This window comes from Syngnathoides biaculeatus, chromosome 14 (assembly GCF_019802595.1).
Source record: "Syngnathoides biaculeatus isolate LvHL_M chromosome 14, ASM1980259v1, whole genome shotgun sequence".
NCBI lineage: Eukaryota > Metazoa > Chordata > Actinopteri > Syngnathiformes > Syngnathidae > Syngnathoides > Syngnathoides biaculeatus.
The window spans coordinates 23,681,226-23,700,694 of record NC_084653.1 but is presented as its reverse complement, the minus strand read 5'-3'; the positions used below and the strand labels follow the sequence as shown (position 1 = coordinate 23,700,694).

At 45.4% G+C, this 19,469-nt stretch overlaps 3 protein-coding genes across 11 annotated transcripts in view; 1 reads left to right on the top strand and 2 right to left on the bottom strand.

Moving 5' to 3' along the window:
- si:dkeyp-118h9.7 (sacsin) overlaps window positions 1-12,688 on the bottom strand; it is a 23,946-nt gene extending 11,258 nt beyond the window's left edge. The window contains exons 1-8 of one of the 4 annotated variants that reach the window (XM_061841767.1): window positions 12,649-12,688; window positions 5,167-5,248; window positions 3,186-3,231; window positions 2,741-2,828; window positions 2,505-2,616; window positions 2,201-2,347; window positions 689-2,120; window positions 69-157 (exon numbers count right to left, since the gene is read on the bottom strand). In XM_061841767.1, coding sequence (XP_061697751.1) covers window positions 69-157; window positions 689-2,120; window positions 2,201-2,347; window positions 2,505-2,616; window positions 2,741-2,828; window positions 3,186-3,214 — 1,897 coding nt within the window. In that variant the 5' untranslated portion in view covers window positions 3,215-3,231; window positions 5,167-5,248; window positions 12,649-12,688. Of the gene's footprint in view, window positions 1-68; window positions 158-688; window positions 2,121-2,200; window positions 2,348-2,504; window positions 2,617-2,740; window positions 2,829-3,185; window positions 3,232-5,166; window positions 5,249-6,557; window positions 6,626-8,024; window positions 8,113-8,223; window positions 8,273-12,648 lie in introns of those variants that run through there. The other 3 variants (XM_061841770.1, XM_061841768.1, XM_061841766.1) reach the window with 3 other exon arrangements.
- Window positions 8,241-11,531, top strand: LOC133512294 (gastrula zinc finger protein XlCGF17.1-like). 2 transcript variants are annotated; one of them, XM_061841782.1, is made up of 2 exons: window positions 8,241-8,327; window positions 10,600-11,531. In XM_061841782.1, exon 2 carries the CDS (start codon window positions 10,608-10,610, stop codon window positions 11,523-11,525), a length of 918 nt encoding a protein of 305 aa, XP_061697766.1. In that variant the 5' UTR covers window positions 8,241-8,327; window positions 10,600-10,607; the 3' UTR covers window positions 11,526-11,531. The 2 variants fall into 2 exon arrangements, with proteins under 2 accessions (XP_061697766.1, XP_061697767.1); XM_061841783.1 differs by lacking the exon at window positions 8,241-8,327 and adding an exon at window positions 8,341-8,596.
- prmt2 (protein arginine methyltransferase 2) lies at window positions 12,680-19,469 on the bottom strand. 5 transcript variants are annotated; one of them, XM_061841775.1, is made up of 9 exons: window positions 19,134-19,469; window positions 17,649-17,837; window positions 17,386-17,547; window positions 16,925-17,089; window positions 15,279-15,454; window positions 14,881-15,010; window positions 13,526-13,662; window positions 12,905-13,079; window positions 12,680-12,818 (listed from the first exon to the last, which is right to left on the bottom strand). In XM_061841775.1, the coding sequence occupies exons 1-9, from the start codon at window positions 19,209-19,211 to the stop codon at window positions 12,786-12,788; spliced, it is 1,245 nt and encodes a 414-aa protein (XP_061697759.1). In that variant the 5' UTR covers window positions 19,212-19,469; the 3' UTR covers window positions 12,680-12,785. The 5 variants fall into 5 exon arrangements, with proteins under 5 accessions (XP_061697759.1, XP_061697761.1, XP_061697757.1 ...); XM_061841777.1 differs by lacking the exon at window positions 13,526-13,662; XM_061841773.1 differs by lacking the exon at window positions 12,680-12,818 and having other exon boundaries at window positions 12,848-13,079.

The window sequence follows — 19,469 nt, the reverse complement described above, 5'->3', positions numbered from 1 at the left end:
AGACATCAAAAATATTAAATATTGTTCTGTATGCATTGTGAAGATGGGGGGGAATTATATTTTCTTACTTTGAAGAGCCAGTTCTTTCAAATGGGAAGTGCAGTCTGGGCTCAAGTCATCTGGGATGAAAAGGTCTTCGCAAAATGGTAGCAGGACTCTGCAGGAAATATGAAACGCTTGTTCATTATTCATGAAGAATAAATGGACTCATCATCACGACGTCTCATGTTGTGGGGAAACTACATTTCAGAACCGCTCTGCGAAGCAGTTTTTCTGCGCCACAGCAAACTACAACTGCAGTAATAATTCCTAAATAAATACATCTCTGGTAGTGTCGATCAAAACTGAAGATTATCATTATAATGGCAGGATTTATGAATTTCTTTACTGTTGTGATGGAGGGATTTTATTAAATAGCCATCAACAATGGAAAAATAGCAATGAATTATTTTTTTATTTTTAAAGGGACGGGAGAATCTCTGATGGTTCTGAACTCCTATTTCCAAACACCGTGTGCATTTAATGCGGTTTATAGAAGTAGTCGGCCGCAAACTAGCGAAGACTAAATCGACACTGACACTGGTGGTCACAGACCTGCAGTGCACTCTGTTTTGACACAGTAAATGATTCAAGACATAATTAATACAGTTCCAAACAATGGTCAATATTCCGAATAGTCCCAAGTTACCTTGGAAATTCCTTGCTGTCAATCAAGGCAGTGTCCTGGTCTTTGTCTGTGAAAGCTCGAAAAGAGCCATCACTGAGTGGGAGAAGCTCAAGACCCCGGAGATCCTGGTATTCTCCATCGCTCAGGATGAACTCCAAAAGACAGAGTTTGTCGTCTCGGGACATGCGACGCACGTCAACCCTGTGGAGGACATCCCTGAGGAATGCTGGAGTCGCATATTTTAGGCTGCTGGCCCGGGGGTGAACCTTTTCTATGGCTCTCGCAACGTTGCTCGGAGATGTTACAAGATTCTCTCCACAGCAAAGCAAGGTTTTCCGAACGGCGGCCAGTATATCAGGTCTAACCGGGCCGGTACAAGGGAGCACAGCTTCCGACGGACTGATGAATTTTTTTTCATCTCTGGCGAGGGAGAGCACCGGCACGTTTTCTTGGAACAACTGACGAAGGACATCGACGGCGAGGGCGTACCATTTGTCCTTGTGCTGAATCTCGGCCAGATCCGGCAACAGGTCATAAACTGAGGACGCGGGGAGAAAAGTCTCTTGAGCGTGCCCGATGGCGTCTCGAACGATCATTCGGTACGCTTGCGGCAGCACTGCCTTCATCAGCAATTCGTTCCACACGGCTTGTTCGTCATGTATCTGATCTTCCTCTTGCCACTTGATGTGTCGCCTGTTATCTGTGAGGCCAAAGCAGGCGTTGACATGGACCGGCAGTCCCGTCTTGTTGCCGTCGTTGTTCGGCAGCGGGAGAAAGCAACACAGTCGGCCCCCGCTGACGGCCCCCCTCTCTCCGCACGGGAATGCCAAGTCAACTCGTGGAACAAAGCTCAACTTTTGCGCGAGGATATCCAGTTCCTCTATATTTTCTTCCTTCACGGTACATGTTGTCACAAGCCACTTGGTTTCTTTGTGCTCTTCGGAAGTGACGGTTATCACTTTGAGGCCGGTTGAACCTTCGATGACGGTCTTGTCTTGGGGTTCCAAAATGACACCTGCCGAGGCCGAGGACTTGACTTCGAGTCTTGTGCTCACAGAGCCATGGACGTCGACGTGCATCAAGCTCACCGTGGTCACGTTTTTCAAAAACAGCAGACTCAAATCTGCATCCGCAAAGAAGCTACCAAAAAGCTCAGCAACCTTATTTGCGTTGTACAAATTATCTGAAATTTCTGACGTTTCGGCACGCAAAGGCAGTCTGAAAATTGTCCCATCAAAGTGTTGATCGTGGTTGATGACTTTGGACCACTCTTTTCCGCTTACGAGCTTAACAACGTCCCGAAAGGGTTGGAACTGATCGGCCATAGTCGTCAGAGCTTCTTGGTGCTCGGTGTCATCCAGCGACCAACGGAAACCGCCTTGTCTTTCCCCAAATAATTTTTCTTGGGGATCCAAGAAGGCGAGGTGGCCAGAGCTGAATATACTTGGAACGTCTGTTTATGTATAGAGAGAAACACGCCGTCAACACACGTTCCACGAAAATCTTCAACCGAGGTACATTCAGGGGGTTTACCTGTTATGTGGTAAACGGAGTTGAAACCGATCCCGAACCTCCCGACTGTGGTGGGATCTTTGCGCTTGATGCTCCTCCCGACAGCCTGAATTCCTTGCCAGTCCTCGTTAGTAAACGGCGCGTTGTTGTAACTGTACAGAGCAGGTCCTGAGCAAGAAATAACAAGGGACACTTTGCAATCCAGCGGAACCTCAGGTCATACGATTTGGAATTTGACCAACACTTCCAGGAAAGACGCACAATAATGTCACACACATACAAAAAAAAAATTGTAGTAAACCATAAGCATCTTCATCGTGGTTACCTTGGAAACATCCCAAGGCATCAGTCCAAAGGTTTTGAGTCCCGTAACTTCTCTCATCATGGATAAAAGTCACTTTGGTTGCTTGAGCGTCGTCTGCATTTTGAATCAGTTCCTGATTACACCCCCAAAAAAACCCAGACACACGGATCAACCATGTGTACTCCGGACGTACGTACAACAAAAATGTAAAATCAAGTCATTGAGTGTTTCTATAAAACAAATACATAAATACCCACCTTCAAGATTTGTCCACCGTCCGGGTACCGACGTAAGATGTCTTTCAAGTAGTCAATGAATGGTGGCGCTGTTGCCCCAAAGGAAGTCCTTGACCAAAACAAAAGTAACATTCAAACAAGACATTACGCCATTTGGTTCCACCGCTCCACTTTCCAGGGGTGGAGCGTTTGCTGCGCTCAAAGTTCCCAAAATACCCACCAAGAATGGCAAAACGGCGCCGTTCACGGCAGTCGAGGTTGACGGGTTGCAAAATAATGATACTACTGCGGCGTGCGCCGACGGCGCTACCATGACAACCCAGAATTTTATTTCAGAATAAAAGTAGTGCAAAGCGGACCTAAACGCTCATCATGGCGATTTGCATTTTCGATTCTTCACCAAAAAGCCTTTATCACAACTTGTCGCTCATTAGAAGGTTCCAACAAACACCAGCGTGCCGCTTACCGTGTTTTTTTCTTGCTGCTCATGCTCATCTTTCATTGCGTGGTTTCTGGAAGAAAGTCAAAAGTATTGTTTTAGAGCATTTAAACGGGAATTTTTTGTAGTGAATAAAGATGAAGCCTAATGATTATAACCATAGAACCAGAAATACAGTGAAGAAAATAAGTATTTGAACACCCTGCTATATTGCAAGTTCTCCCACTTAGGAATCATGGAAGGGTCTGAAATTTTCATCGTAGGTGCACGCTCAGTGTGAGAGAGATCATCTCAAAGGAAATACCCAGAAATCACAGTGTGTGGTGTTTTTTAACGATTTATTTGTGTGATACAGCTGCAAATAAGTATTCGAACACCTGTCTATCAGCTAGAATTCTGACACTCAAAGACCTGTTAGTCCGCCTTTAAAAGTCCACCTCCACTCCATGTTTGATCCTGAATCAGATGCACCCGTGTGAGGTCGTTAGCTGCATAAAGACCACTGTCCACCCTATACAATCAGTAAGACTCAAAACCTGTAACATGGCCAAGACCAAAGAGTTGTCAAAAGACACCAGAGGCAAAATTGTACAACTCCACAAGGTCCACTGTTGGAGCAATCATTGGAAAATGGAAGAAGGTAAACATGACGGTCAATCTCAATCGGAGTGGAGCCCCTTGCAAGATATCACCTCTCGGGGTCTCAATGATCCTTAGAAAGTTGAGGAATCAGCCCAGGACTACACCACAGGACTTAGTCAATGACCTGAAAAGAGCTGGGACCACCGTTTCCAAGGTGACTGTTGGTAATACACTAAGACGTCATGGTCTGAAATCATGCATGGCACGGAAACCTCCCTGCTGAAACCAGCACACATCAAGGCCCGTCTTAAGTTTGCCAATCACCATTTGGATGATACAGATGAGTCGTGGGAGAAATTTTTGTGGTCAGATGAGACCAAAATGGAACTTTATGGCCATAATTTCATGAACCGTGTCTGGAGGAAGACGAACGATGAGTTCTATCACAAGAACACCATCCCTACTGTGAAGTATGGGGCTGGTAGCATCATGCTTTGGGGGTGTTTTTCTGCACATGGGACAGGACTTTACTAAGGAGAGGATGACTGCGGCCATGTATTGTGAGATTTTTGGGGAAGAACTGCTTTTCCTCGGTCAGAGCACTGAAGATGACTCGTGGCCGGGTCTTTCAACATGACAATGACGCGAAGCACACAGCTAGGAAAACCAAGGAGTGGCTCCCTAAGAAGCATATCACGGTTCTGGCGTGGCCTAGCCAGTCTCCAGACCTAAACCCAATAGAAAATCTTTGGAGGGAGCTGAAACTCCGTGTTTCTCAGGGGTAGCCCAGAAACCCGTCTGATCTAGAGAAGATCTGTCTGGAGGAGTGGGCCAAAATCCCTCCTGCAGTGTGTGCAAACCTGGTGAACAACTACAGGAAACGTTTGACTTCTGTAATTGCAAACAAAGGTTACTGGACCAAATATTAACATTGTTTATCTGAGGTGTTCAAATACTTATTTGCAGCCATATCACACAAATAAATCGTTAAAAAAAAATCATACATTTCTGGATTTTTCTTTTTAGATTCTCTCTCTCTCACACAGTGGACATGCACCTACAATGAAAATTTCAGACCCCTCTATGATTTCTAAGTGGGAGAACTTGCAATATAGCAGGGTGTTCAAATACTTATTTTCTTCACTGTAATAAAGGGAAGTCAGCTACGCATTTGTCGACAACACCCAGGCTCATCAAGATATGTGCGAGTACACGTACTATTGTTTCAATGTCCGATTATGTGTGACACTTTTACTAGATAAGGCTAAGGTGTAACTCGAAGTTCCTCCGCTCAACAGTTATTTGGCACAGATAAGCCACCAAATCAGTGTTTTTAATACGAGCAACGGCTTTGGCCTGAGCATAAAAACAGCAAGTAGGTGAGTTATTTAGCAAATAAACAAATGGACAAGAAAACAAGGCACACCTGGTGTTGATAAAGAGTCGGTCGGAGGGAGCTGATTGGTCGATACAAGGAATAGTGCCGACAAGAAGTTGGCGACGATAACCTAGCGAGTAGACGTGAACAAGAAAAAACAAGACACAAAATTATTTTAAATATAGACGAAGCCAAAAGTCCTCTAACAGGCTCAAAGTGACTCACGAGGCCACGCCCACTTCAAAGGCCAAAGTTCAGGCGCACTGTTGGGACATGCCACTTAAGTCCATCGTCTCTTAAACACAATTTTTTTTAAAGTTTTCTTTTATCATTTTTATGATGATTTTCTATAGTACAGAAATAACTCAAATAAAATGATATGGTATATTTTTGTGGGCGACACGGTGGATCAGCTGGAAATCGATGGCCTCACAGTTCTGAGGTCCCGGGTTCGATCCCGGTCCCCCGCCCTGTGTGGAGTTTGCATGCTCTCCCCCGTGCCTGCGTGGGTTTTCTCCGGCCACTCCGCTTTCCTCCCACATCCCAAAAAACATGCGATGTTTATTGGACACTCTAAATTGCCCCTAGGTGTGTGATTCTGAGTGCGGCTTTTTGTCTCAATGTGCCCTGCGATTGGCCGACGACCAGTTCAGGGTGTGTCCCGCCTCTTGCCCGTTGACAGCCGGGATAGGCTACAGCAATCCCTGCGACCCTTGTGAGGATAAGCGGCAAAGAAAATGGATGGATGGATGGATGACTAGAACATCACATTACAATTTAGTTTACTGGTGATTTGCCTACTACAATTCCTAGATAGTACCCACGAATCTGTATTTTTTTTTTAGCTCATAATAATAATTTATACATACTGTACACGCCTTTTCAACCTCATGTAATAACCAAAGCATCCACCGGTGTCGCTGTTGCACCGGAATGAAAGTTTTGCATTTCAGGAGAAACGAAACCGAGACTATTGCAACGGTGTCGCATAATTTGAAAGACATATTAATAGGGCCAGAGCCGGCGGTCGATAAAACATACAAACCATAAATGTTCATAAAATACAATAATACTTGTGTTCGCTCGGGTGAGTCACACGGTTTGTTTTTCCGGCATTTATTCAACCTCGTAGGACTTCCTCTGATTGGGGGGGGAAACGGTCCCGTTCGAGGTTGAACTAAAAAAATAATAATAACAATAGAAAATCACGCCAAGACTGTAATACATAAATAAATACATGAATGAAGAAATGCAAAATCGGCCGTGGCATTTTTCTCGAGTACACGTTTAATCTTGACATCAAAAAAAAAAAAAAAAAAAAAAATCTCAATGGCAGTTGCAACTAGATAGAACGTCACATTAGATTGGAGGGATTTTTACTTGTAGGCATGAATTCCATAAACATCAGCAATGAACAATCATATGATCCGGTACATTACCTGGGTCGTGCTCCTTTTTCTCCAAGAATGCTTTTTGCATGCCGCAGTTAATTTTATAGGAGCCGTCTATAGTGACGTCACACTATTTTTTTTTTTTTTTTTTTTTTTTGGGAGGGATGTTTTTGTCCCAGGCTCCATTCACTCTCCCATGTTAACTTTCGTTTCCGCAAAATCAAAACCCCCTCACAGTTGATGTGTGGACCGGATTTCAGCGGAGATGAGATGACCTGCTAAATTATTCATTTTTTTAAAGTGTTGTTTTGATGAAGTTCCTTTCATGGGTGCCAAACGTCTCTTATTTGATACACATTCTTGAAACAATTGACTTCAATATCTTTTGCATGTAAATCAGTCCCGCGTTCAAATGAAGTCAGTACAATTTTAGGGCACTTTTCTTTAATCCTAGTAGAGTATTATTATTTTTTTTTTCAATGACGCCTTTGGCGCGTCTTCGATCAATTTTCAGGGTCTACAGCAGTGATTTCCAACCTTTTTTGAATCAAGGCACATATTTTACATTTGAAAAATCCCACGGCACACCAATAAAATTAAACGTCACCAAAAATGGATCAATTAAATACTTCCTGCCATTAATAGAAGATGATTTTTTTTGTTCTGTCTGACATTGTGCCTCACTGGCATAAATAGATGAATAAAAGATACATTATTTATTGGAATAAATGTTTTTTTAACAATTACATAAAATTGGATAACTTCCCACGGCACACTAATGTACCCCAGCACACTGTTTGGGAATCACTGGTTTACAGGTTGGATTATGGCGGGGGTTTTCCTCAAAATTTGGCATGTAGAATTAAAACTGGTTGTGTGAGCGTGACTTTTTTTTTTTTTTTTAGTTCTGGTAACATGAAGGATTTTTAATTTGACTTGGTAAGCCAAATAAAGGCTAAGTGCAAAGGAATATCACCCCAAAAAAAAAAAAAAACCTTGCATATTTTCCTCGGGCCCGAATTCCGTGACATGTTAACTTTTCCCAAAATACGCTGTGAAGCACTATCATCATAACATAGCAAAAAAACTCATCGTTTTTTTTGTCATTAAAAACATTGAATTTCGAAGTCAATCAGTTCGATATATTTTTGGAAATAAGGACTCGCAATGGGAAAATACATGCTAAACGCATTGTTCTCTTCAGACAGAAAAATTTAACTTTTCCTTGCGTTTGAAAATCAAATTCAATTTGCAGGGTTCCGTATTATGAAATCCATCAAAAATTTCACAAAAAAATGTGTTTTCTCGCTTATCCACTGATGACGTTTGGGGAAATATTGACATCGCTTCTTCGCGAAAAACCGTCGGCCTCTAAAGGTGAAGCAGAGAGTGAACGGTGAACAACAACCGTAAACAAAACTTTGTTCAAGTGAATTAAGATCATCAGAAAATTAAAAAAAAAAATACCTTTAGAAACTTGCTTCAACAGTGTCTAAGTAAATCTTTCTAACTTACCTGTAGAATGTTCTCTCACAGCCACGAATGGCAATCAACGCAAAGGTCGGCATTGTTGTTTTGGGAACATCAAGATGGCGGATGGCGACTTCACTTTTTGTGGCCAATGAGAAATCCAGTCTTTTTTTTTTTTTTCGTTTGTTTGTTTGTTTTTTATTTTAGTGACTGTACTGTGTATTTATGAAAGCGTGCGTTATACCTCCAGCCACTAGATGGTGCGCTCTCCCCGTGCTTGTACGAACACGTGACTCGCCCTCCCTCGGTGGTGGAGCCTGACGTTTCCCCCTTCGCAATTTGACGCTGGTACGTAAAATAATAATAATATTAATAATAATTTCAACCCTGAGTTGAGGTGAAGGCAGTAGCTTTTAGTGCGTTTCGTTCAGTTGCTTAAGTGATAACTTAGCCGAGCTCCGTCCAAGCTCGGGCGTCGTGCTGCTGTTTGTAGACGAGGGTCCCCCACTGACAGCAAAGAGGAAGTGTGTCCATCCTCAGGGGCTGTCCACTTTATTAGGCACACCCACGCGGTCTAATAAGGTCCAAAAGACCTTTGCTAGGATCATGATGTTCAGGTAGATGAGATTAAGTGATTTTTTTTTTTTTTTGGGCGTCAATGAAACACTTCACCGCAGTGTTTCTCTTTGTGCGGTGCATCTCAAGCTACAATGTCCACCATATTGAGTTTATCTTGACATTTTTTTTCCCCATTTTAGTTTTTGTGTGCGAGTCCTGCGGAAGCTTGCCTCGGGTTTTATAATCCAGTAGTAGGCGTGTATACACCAAGCAAACGATGGGATTTGTACTCATTCGGGTCAGGGATGAATCATCCCCGCAACTTCATCTTCTTTTCCTTTCGGCTTGTCCCGTTAGGGTTCGCCGCAGTGTGTCATCTTTTTCCATTTAAGCCTATCTCGTGCATCCTCCTCTCTTGCGCCCACTGTCCTCATGTCCTCCCTCACAACATCCATCAACCTTTTCTTTGCTCTTCCTCTTGCTCTCTCTTCCTTGACAGCTCCGTCCTCACCACCCTTCCGCCAATGTACTCCCTCTCTCGCCTCTGGACATGTCCAAACCATCGAAGTCTGCTCTCTCGAACCTTGTCTCCAAAACATCCAACTTTGGCTGTCCCTCTAATGAGATCATTTCTAATCCTATCCAACCTGGTCCTCAACATATTCATTTCTGCCACCTCCAGTTCTGCTTCAGTGCCACCATCTCTAATCCGTACATCATGGCCGGCCTCACCACTGCTTTATAAACTTTGCCCTCCGTCCTAGCGTAGACTCTTCTGTCACATAACACACCAGACACCTTCCGCCAACAGTTCCAGCCCGCTTGGACCCGTTTTTTCACTTCCTTACCACACTCGCCATTGCTCTGTATTTTTGACCCCAAGTATTTGAAGTCATCCACCCTCGCCATCTCTTCTCTCTTCACTCCTTCCCCTCGAGCCCTCTCATTCACGCACATGTACTCCGTTTTACCTCGGCTAATCTTCATTCCTCTCCTTTCCATTGCGTGCCTCCATCTTTCTAATTGTTCCTCCGCCTGCTCCCTGGCATACCTGTCAACTCGTACGGCTTAGCCCTAGTTCATCTGGATTTTGTGAATCTTAAGGATACGGCCTTATATCACAAATCATACGGCTTCTGAAACTGCAGACCAAATTCCGTTCTCCCCAAAAAGTTCTTGTGGCAATGCAAACTCAATATTGATGGATGCTGTAATTTCGAGCCCAAGGGTCAGCATGTAGAGTTGTTGAAGAAAGTTACACATGAATACAATTTTAAACAAAGTAATGCCTCTAAATATACTTTGGTAATTAGACATTAACTTCAGATATTATCATTATGGAGAGCTACAATAAAAATCATTGGAATAACTTTGTGTTTTTTCCCCTCTGTTATTTTGACATATAATTTGCTTCAGTATGTTATAAGGATTTTTTTGCTCTCTAAAAGGATTTTTATGGTAGTTTATACAGGTTGGCGCTCCGAAAAGTTGACAGGTATGCCCTGTTCTCAATGAAGATCGCAATATTATCTGCAAACATCACGGTCCAAGGGGATTCCAGTCTAACCTCGTCTGTCAGCCTATCCATTACTACCGCAAACGGGAAGGGGCTCAGCGCGGATCCCTGATGCACTCCCACCTCCACCTTAAATTCTTCTGACACACCCACGGCACATCTCACCGCTGTTCTGCTGCCCTCACACGTCCTATACTTTTCCACGAGCATCCTGAAGGCAAATAATGCATCTGCGGTACTTTATCTAGGCATGAAACCATACTGTTGCTCGCAGATACTTCCGTCCTGAGTCTAGTCTCCACTACTCTTTCCCATAACTTCATCCTCTCATCATTTTTACAAATGCCATTGCATTTAATTATCACATACTAGCCTTAAAGACAAATGGAGATTACTGGAAATACTAACAAGTAAATAAACATACCATTTTCCAAATGTGGTATTAGGTGAATATTAGCATGCCGCTCCTGTCATTTATCAAGACATTGCTCGGAGAAATTATGACTTTTGGGTGCGATGAACTGAAAGTGTCTCTGCTGTTTTTAGGTAGCACCATGCAGGAGAAAGGCAGCCCAGAAGGTCAGCAGCAGCAGTGTTCAGATTGCGGACGCGGTTTGAGTCTCCCAGAATCCGAGCAGACGGACAAACCCGACTCCGCGTCCAGATGTCTGTCCTGCCGTGGAGACAGCGGCGCCCCCGACGAAGGGGCGCCCCAGGGAGGCGTCCACGTGGACCCGCACAGCTGCTCACTGTGCGGCAAAACGTTCATCTCCTCGGCCCACTTGACCCTGCACCTCGCCTCGCACACCAAGGAGAGGAGGTTCCAGTGCGGTACCTGCGGCAAGTACTTCCACCAGCCCTCCCACCTCATGGCCCACGAGGCCATCCACCGCGGCGACCGGCCCTTCAAATGCCCCGAGTGCGGCAAGACCTTCGGGCGGGCCGCGCATCTCAAGACTCACCGGCGGCTGCACACCGGCGAGAAGCCCTTCAAGTGTTCCTACTGCGACAAAGCCTTCACGCAGAAAGCGGGCCTCCTCTCGCACGTCCGCGTACACACGGACGAGCGGGCCTACAGGTGCGACGAGTGCGGCGAGACGTTCAGGTCCCTGCCGCTGCTGCTCTCTCACAAGGCCGAAGAGGCGGCGCGGCAGGGGAAAACGCCGCAGGCCCCCGCGCCTCCGCCGGACGACCTGAAGTGCGGCGTCTGCTGCCGCACCTTCATACGGTCCTCCTACATCCGACTGCACGTCCGCCTGGAAAAGGGGCTGCGGCCTTATCACTGCAAAGTGTGCAACAAAACCTTCGCCAAGCTGGATTCGTTCGTCAACCACTGCGATAAACATTTGAGGCAGAAAGGGGGGAAAAGCCAGGGCAGCTTGGTGAAACCCCCGTTGTTCGTCCCGCTTTCAAAGCCGCCCCCGGAGGTCGCTCAGCCGGTGTCCACCGAGGTCAAATCAAAAGAGCCGTGAGCGGGACGTCGGGTTCTGCTTGCGACTGTCCCAGCTGACTTTCGGGCGAGAGGCAGGGGACAACCTGGATTGGTCGTCATGGCACGTGCACATTGCTATCAATTCAAATATCATAGAAAATGTCATTTATTTCAGGATTCCAACACCAACGGACGACCCACTCCTCAATGGGCTTGACCTTTTTGGCGCCTTTCCGGTAAATTCTGTGAACATTTTCAGCTTTCTGATGAAGCTGACTTATAAAACATTGGATATGACCTGCTAACAAAAGGATATGGATAATTTTCGACATGATCTCCTAAAGTGACATTTTGACACACTCTTGTCAGTTCTTAAAACTAATGGGCCCAGTAAATAATTGGTTTAAAAATAGCAAATCAGAAGTTAAGCAACTGGATTGTGTTCAACTTTCGAGGTTCTATGATCATAACTTGTAAGCATAAAATCTGCATGTATTTAAAGGGAAAATACACTGGTTTGCGTTAACATTGTATCCAATAGGTCATGTAATATGTACCCCATTTTGAAAATGTGATGTTAAATCCTCTCTGATTTAATAGTGTTTTGAGAAGATTTTTATCGACAATTAGGAATTTTCAGGGGTGCTGCCATTTTCGCACATCACACGATCAACGCGCACAGATGTGACGTGTTACGTGCCGCAACAAAAGCTCGATTATATGGGACACCATTTATGCCCGGCGCTGATTTCTCAGATTTGTCCTCATCTGATGAGGAAATAGCAGCATCGGTTGATCGGGAAGATGGAGGAATACTTCCATACAGATTTGAACCTGTGGCTATAATTAATGTTGAATATTCGGATGGTTCTTCGGGTGGAATGACGCGGAGTCTGACAACTCGGTGACCTAAGTGCGTAAACGGAGTCCCCCGGGAGCTCTGGGCCGGCAGCCGGGGATGGTTCTTCGGACGGGAATGACGCAGAGTCTGATGAGCGAGCTCCGGTGGCGGGCCGCAAACCGAGCTTCCAGGCGGCGGAGGCCATCAGCCTGGGACGCCGTAGCTCGGCTAAAGACAAACATATTACGTGACCTATTGGATACATTGTGAATGCAAACCAGTTGATTTCCCCTTTAAACTTGGCTTTGAAGGTGATCCATGCCTGTTGTACATCCTGGAAAATGTCCTGAAGAAGTTCTGCGTGGGTGGGGTGATTTCTTCCACTGAGGAGTCATCCATGACAACTGAAGGCTGCAAGCGCAGAAACTCAGCACGCAATCGTCGGATGGTGAGAAGCTTTCAGCGCCACATAGGGAAGCTCTTAGTGCCGGCCTTAATATCAGAAAAGGGGACAAACGTCATCATACTGGTGTAGCGCCACCGTCATCGCGTTCCTGCACCAGAGGAGGTGGATTTGCCTGGCAGGCGGGCTCCTCCTGAGCGTGGCCGCTGATCTCCCAGTGAATGGTGACGATCAAGTGGCGCCTCCAGACGGGGTTCCTGCGCAAAGTAACGGTCCCACGGATGAGGTGCTCGCGACGCACGCTGACGGGCTCGTCCAGCATGAAGAGGGTCTGCTTCCAGTGTGTCGGCCTGGAACCGAGACCGTACCCGAGGTAAAGTGAAGACCGTGCGAATGGTTATCTGACAGAGGACGTGATTGGTTACCGCCGTAGTTAATTGTTTTTCATGGAAGCGTTTCATATTCGCGGCCTGGCAGTGTTTTTCATACAAACGTGTTCTGTGGTTATGACTGGGCAGCCCGGTGCTGTGCAATGCTGTATTTCTCGACGTAAATGAAATCATATTTAATAAAGTATTGCTTATATTGAGCGGCCAAACCAGTTCTAAGAAATATTTTTTAAATAATGAGTTAACTATAAGCCATACTTTACCAACCCCAGCTTTAGATTCTTACTGAGCTGAGAAAGTTTTATTTGACACCCCCCCCCCACCAACTTAATTGTTAATATTTTGTTCTGTATGATTCTGAAGGTCCCGCTGTTACACGCTAGAGTAGATGGATGGATGAGTTATACTCGGCGTCAGGTCCGGTGTTCAGATCCACCGGCGGGCCGCCCTCCTCCAGGCTCTCGAAGCAAACGCTGAACCAGGCGGTGAAACCGTGGAACGTTCCAGACTTTTCCAGGCTAAACGTGAACTCGCCCTGCATTTCCTGAGAAATGACACGGCGCTCATCCACGTTACGAGATGCATTTCGCTTGGGACTTAGAGTGAAGAAAATAAGTATTTGAACACCCTGCTATATTGCAAGTTCTCCCACTTAGAAATCATGGAGGGGTCTGAAATTTTCATCGTAGGTGCATGTCCACCGAGATAATCTAAAAAGAAAAATCCAGAAATCACAATGTATGATTTTTTTTAACGATTTATTTGTGTGATACAGCTGCAAATAAGTATTTGAACACCTGAGAAAACCAATGTTAATATTTGGTCCAGTAGCCTTTGTTTGCAATTACTGAGGTCAAACGTTTCCTGTAGTTGTTCACCAGGTTTGCACACACTGCAGGAGGGATTTTGGCCCACTCCTCCACACAGATCTTCTCTCGATCAGACAGGTTTCTGGGCTGTCGCTGAGAAACAGAGTTTCAGCTCCCTCCAAAGATTTTCTATTGGATTTAGATCTGGGGGCTGGCGAGGCCACACCAGAACCTTGATATGCTTCTTACGGAGCCACCCCTTGGTTTTCCTGGCTATATGCTTTGGGTCATTGTCAAGTTGAAAGACCAGCCATTACCCATCTTCAATGCTCTGACTGAGGGAAGGAGGTTGTTCCCCAAAATCTCACCATACATGGCCGCGGTCATCCTCTCCTTAATACAGTGCAGTCGGCCTGTCCCATGTGCAGATAAACACCCCCAAAGCATGATGCTACCACCCCCATGCTTCACAGTGGGGATGGTGTTCTTGAGATGGAACTCCTCATCAATTCTGTCTCTGGTGTCTTTGGACAGCTGTTTGGTCTTGCCCATGTTACAAGTTTGAGTCTTACTGACTGTATGGGGTGGACAGGTGTCTTTATGCAGCAAACGACCTCACACGACCGCATCTGATTCAGGATCATACATGGAGTAGAGGTGGACTTTTAAAGGCGGACTAACGGGTCTTTGAGGGTCAGAATTCTAACTGATATATAGGTGTTCAAATATTTATTTGCAGCTGTATCACACAAATGAATCGTTAAAAAAATCATACATTGTGATTTCTGGATTTTTCTTTTTAGATCTCTCTCACAGTGGACATGTACCTACGATGAAAATTTCAGACCCCTCCATGATTTCTAAGTGGGAGAACTTGCAATATAGCAGGGGGTTCAAATACTTATTTTCTTCACCGTATGTGGTAATGAAAGAGTTACAAATGGACTGTCTACCTCCAGGTCCGCCACCTGCAGCGTGTACATGTCCAAGCAGATGACGTCGGCAGGAGAGGCGAGGCGGTCGCCGGGCTCCATTAAGTGACTAAACTTGGGCTTGGCGAAGAACTCCTGGAGTGCGAGGGGCCTGCGGGGAAAAAAGGCATATCAATGATACCGTTTGGACATAGATTAGAAGAAGCTCGAAAAGCGCACACTTGCTGTGTGTCTGCATAAAATCAATGGAAGAGGTGTGTCAGAAAAGTCCTAGGATTGATTTACTTTACGAGTGTTTTTGTAACGACACCAGAGAATGGGTTGGTCGTCTCAATCTCTACCGTAGGTCAAATAATTTCACAAGCAACCCTAATAAGGAAACCGAATCCCATTTGAGTTCATAGACAGATGTTTCTTACTGAAGTGGTGTAAAGTCCAGGCCGTATGGCTTCTCCCAGAAGGCCATTTTGTCGGCGTAGTATCTGTGGGCTTGGCACGGCACCAGGGTGAGGGCTGCGGACGAGGGCCACATCGTGCCATCTTCCCGTAACCAACGGTCTCTGGCCAGCAAGACCGACTCCACCATGAACTCAAACTAGGCCGCAAGGGAAGGGGATAAGGTATAGTGAAAAGTAACCTCGTGACCTCAAGCAGTTAGGCGGGGGATTCTCTTAGATTCGGACGGTATGATCACCTTGGCCAAAAATATTAAGATATTTATGGAAGTAAATATGTGCCACCAGGATTTGAATTTGAAATACCACAAAAGTCAAGATTTGAATTTGAAAATGTAAAGTGATCACATTTTCGATAGCTGTACTTCCGTGTAACTTTTCGATGTTAACAATTCAACTGGCTACAATTCGCTGTCAGAAATTCCCCGCCTGTGCCACCCGGCAGGGTTACTTCAGGTAAGAACCAAACAGCCAGCCAATCCAGTTATGCTTTCTTAGTATATGATGTCACGTGGCGTAGAAAGCGTAACTGCGATTGGGTGGGTGTTCGATGCTACACAGTAGGGATGGTGTTCTTGGGATGGAACTCATCATTTGTCTTCCTCCAAACAGGGTTAGTGGAATTATGACCCAAAAACTCAATTTTGGTCTCATGTGACCACAAAACTTTCTCCCATGAATCCTCTGTATCATCCAAATGGTCATTGGCAAACTTAAGACGGGCCTTGACGTGTGCTGGTTTAAGCAGAGGAACCTTCCGTGCCATACATGATTTCAAACCATGACGTCTTAGTGTATTACCAACAGTCACCTTGGAAACGGTGGTCCCAGCTCTTTTCAGGTCATTGACCAAGTCCTGTTGTGTAGTCCTGGGCTGATTCCTTTCTAAGGATCATTGAGACCCCACGAGGTGACATCTTGCACGGGGTTCCACTCCGATTGAGATTGACCGTCATGTTTAGCTTCTTGCATTTTCTAATGATTACTCCAACAGTGGACCTTTTTTTCACCAAGCTGCTTGGCAATTTCTCCGTAGGCCTTTACAGCCATGTGGAGTTGTACAATTTTGTCTCCGGTGTCTTTGGACAGCTCTTTGGTCTTGGCCATGTTACAAGTTTTGAGTCTTACTGATTGTATGGGGTGGACAGTGGTCTTTATGCAGCTACCGACCTCACAAGGGTGCATGTGATTCAGGATCATACATGCAGTGGAGGTGGACTTTTAAAGGCGGACTAACGGGTCTTTGAGGGTCAGAATTCTAGCTGATCGACAGGTGTTCAAATACTTATCTGCAGCTGTGTCACACAAATAAATTCTCTGGGAAAAAAAATCATACATTGTGATTTCTGGATTTTTCTTTTGAGATTATCTCTCCCACAGTGGACATGCACGTACGCAGAAAATTTCAGACCCCTCCACGATTTCTGAGTGGGAGAAATTGCAATGTAGCAGGGTGTTCAAATATTCATTTTCTTCACTGTATTGTTGACCCCAAGTATTTGAAGTCCACCCTCGCTATTTGCCCACATCGGGGGATAGTCCCTCAACCTCGGCCTTCGCCGACTCTGATTTGAAGAGGGTGGAAAATTCTCCCTCCACTTGATTCTCACGAGCAAGCAGTTGCCCATCCACTCGGACACCAGGACGTCCACCCGCTCAGGTAGTTGGATCTCCTCGGCTCGCCCCCGCAGCACCGTGATCACCTCCTCGCAGGCGTTCTGCTTCACCAGCTCCCTGGTGTGCTCCACCATCGAGCTCGCCTCCACGGCATACACCTGCAACGCCACACGTGTACTTCGCCATCAATTCCCTTGCCCGTTCATCGTTAGCTACTCACAAATACACCTTGTTGCAATTAATTGAATTTTAATAATGATTCTGATTATTGCTGCCATGATTAAATGAGCCGAATCGTTGGCAAAGTGGCTCAATGCTAACCCACAACGCATCTTGGAAAGTAGGAGCCCAACCGGTGGTCCCAGCATTACTCGTGCTTTTTTTTTTGGCTATTCGCGGGAAGTCGTGCCCCCACCGCTGTATACTTGCCAAGTGCTCGCACGCTTTTCCTCACCGCTGCCGGTCGTGCCAGCTGAGCGCAGAACAGGCTCACGATGCCCGTCCCGCAGCCGAGGTCCATCACCACCTTCCCGTGCAGGGAAGCGCTGTTGTTGACGACCACCCGCCTGTACGCCTCTGTGCGGCTCTTGTCTGACAACATCTCCAAGTGAAGATTCTGGTAAGGTGGAGAAGGATTTAAAAAAGTTTTTTTCCTCCAATTAATGTGAATAGAAATTAATCCTAACACTGCGATGCTTTTAAAACAATAACAACAACCAGTGTTCCGTAAGTGCAATAGTACTCCTCGTCCTGCCACGGGTCCTCCTCCTCCTCATCTTCATTGGATCCCTGGTAGAGGTAGCTGGCAGGGACATATCCAAAGACCCCCCGCAGCTCAGCCCACCACCACTCTGGGGAGACCTTGGCATGGACCAGCAGTCGCTCTCCTTTGCTGATACTAAGCTGCTGAACACAATGGACACAGGCAAGTTCAAACTACCCACAGACGTTGAGCGCCGGACATTTTCTTCAGCGTTTGTCGTGGTTAGGGTTAGGGTACACGCCGAAATAGTTGCCAGACAATTGCAGGGCACGTACAGTATAGCATAGTACTCTATAGTATAGCGCTCGTGCACGTGATGTCACCATTTTCACGGGGCCATATTGCCGGTTAAACAGAGCCGCTCGACATTGTGGGAGACGTAGACCCGGGGGAGTATTGTACATATTCTCCCCCGGACCCACAGACGAGACAGATATTCAAAGAGATCATTCTATGGAATACCAGCTAAAAAGACCAGAAAATATTGATGGATTTCGGCAATTAAAACGTGATGGATGGTGCCCGACCAAAATACACACACGAATGTGTAGCGATCGCTTCATTTCAGGTAGGAATTATTCTTCTCAATCTCAAATGACCAAAAAGTATTTATAATGCCAAGTTGGCTCATTTGAGAACAATCCGTATGAAAAAAAAAACCCGTCTTTTTTTACAGAGGTTAAGTGTGGCCACAATCGCTTCCGTCTACGTTCCGTGGGGACGACTGCGTCCTTTTTTTCCCCAATCATAGTTAATGAGTGTGTAAAACCAGGGGTCATTTATTTAAATAATGGTATTTGTATTGAATACTGGCTGAAAAGATCGACGGATTCTGGCAAAGGTTAACGTGTGGCTGAACACGCTTCCACGTTCACGAGCCGTCAAACTATTACGTCACTATGTGGGATTTATTCTTGATTGAGAACAGACCAAGCAGTATTTATATGCGTCCAGACTTTTATACGCTTTCAAACTTTTCCGTGTAAATCTCGACGACTTACTCACCAGATACATGTGAGAGACAAGCGGAAGCGAATTAACAGTCCAAAACATCGACTTCGGCATTAAATACGGGTCCTCTGTGCCGAGTTTATCTAAATTTTCCACGTAGCTTTGTTTATTTTCACCAACTAAATGTCTAACGGTATCGGACAAGACTCTGGGTGTCGTGCTATAAGACATATTTTTGTGTCGTCCCCAACCGAGTTTGCATTGAACTATGCTTTGTTAGACCGGCAATATGGCGAGGTAAACAAAAGTCACGTGATTTTATGAGGTGGTGCACGAACTCTATCGTACAGTAAGTCATACTCGGTGTACCACTGCGAGAACTTGGAACTACAATTTGCCCATTTATACTGTACTCACATTATATGATGTTTTTATAGTGCAGTAAACGGTAAAATTTCTATGTAACATATTAAGTAAAATAGATAGACCTCTTCACTGCAACGACCCTGAAAGCTCCAGTGAACAACGTACTCCTCAGGTGGCAGCACATCTTCCGGATCCTCCATCTCTATAAACACCAACCCAGCTACTTAATGTCGCACCCGAAATGTTTATCTATACATTTATGCATATTTTTTTGGCCATAGAAATGTGGAGTAACTGAGTTCAGTTGAGCTGGAAGCTATCAGTGGGGAAAATTTTAGCGGCCAGCTCAACTTTTGCGGCCACTTCCTGTTGGGTACGTCACATGCGTTGCGTTCAAAGACAATCGGAAATATTACACATAAAATTAACTTCAACTGCCATTAAAAGTTTTAACGGCC

Excerpts from the sequence above, each read along its gene's own strand:
- LOC133512294 (XM_061841782.1), top strand. The coding sequence starts at position 10,608 with ATGCAGGAGAAAGGCAGCCCAGAAGGTCAGCAGCAGCAGTGTTCAGAT.
- prmt2 (XM_061841773.1), bottom strand. The coding sequence starts at position 19,211 with ATGGAGGATCCGGAAGATGTGCTGCCACCTGAGGAGTACGTTGTTCAC. Across the intron at positions 15,011-15,278 it reads CTGGACTTTACACCACTTCA|GCCCCTCGCACTCCAGGAGT; the intron begins GTAAGAAACATC and ends TTTTCCCCGCAG. Across the intron at positions 13,080-13,525 it reads AACACCGGACCTGACGCCGA|GCCGACACACTGGAAGCAGA; the intron begins GTATAACTCATC and ends TCTCGGTTCCAG.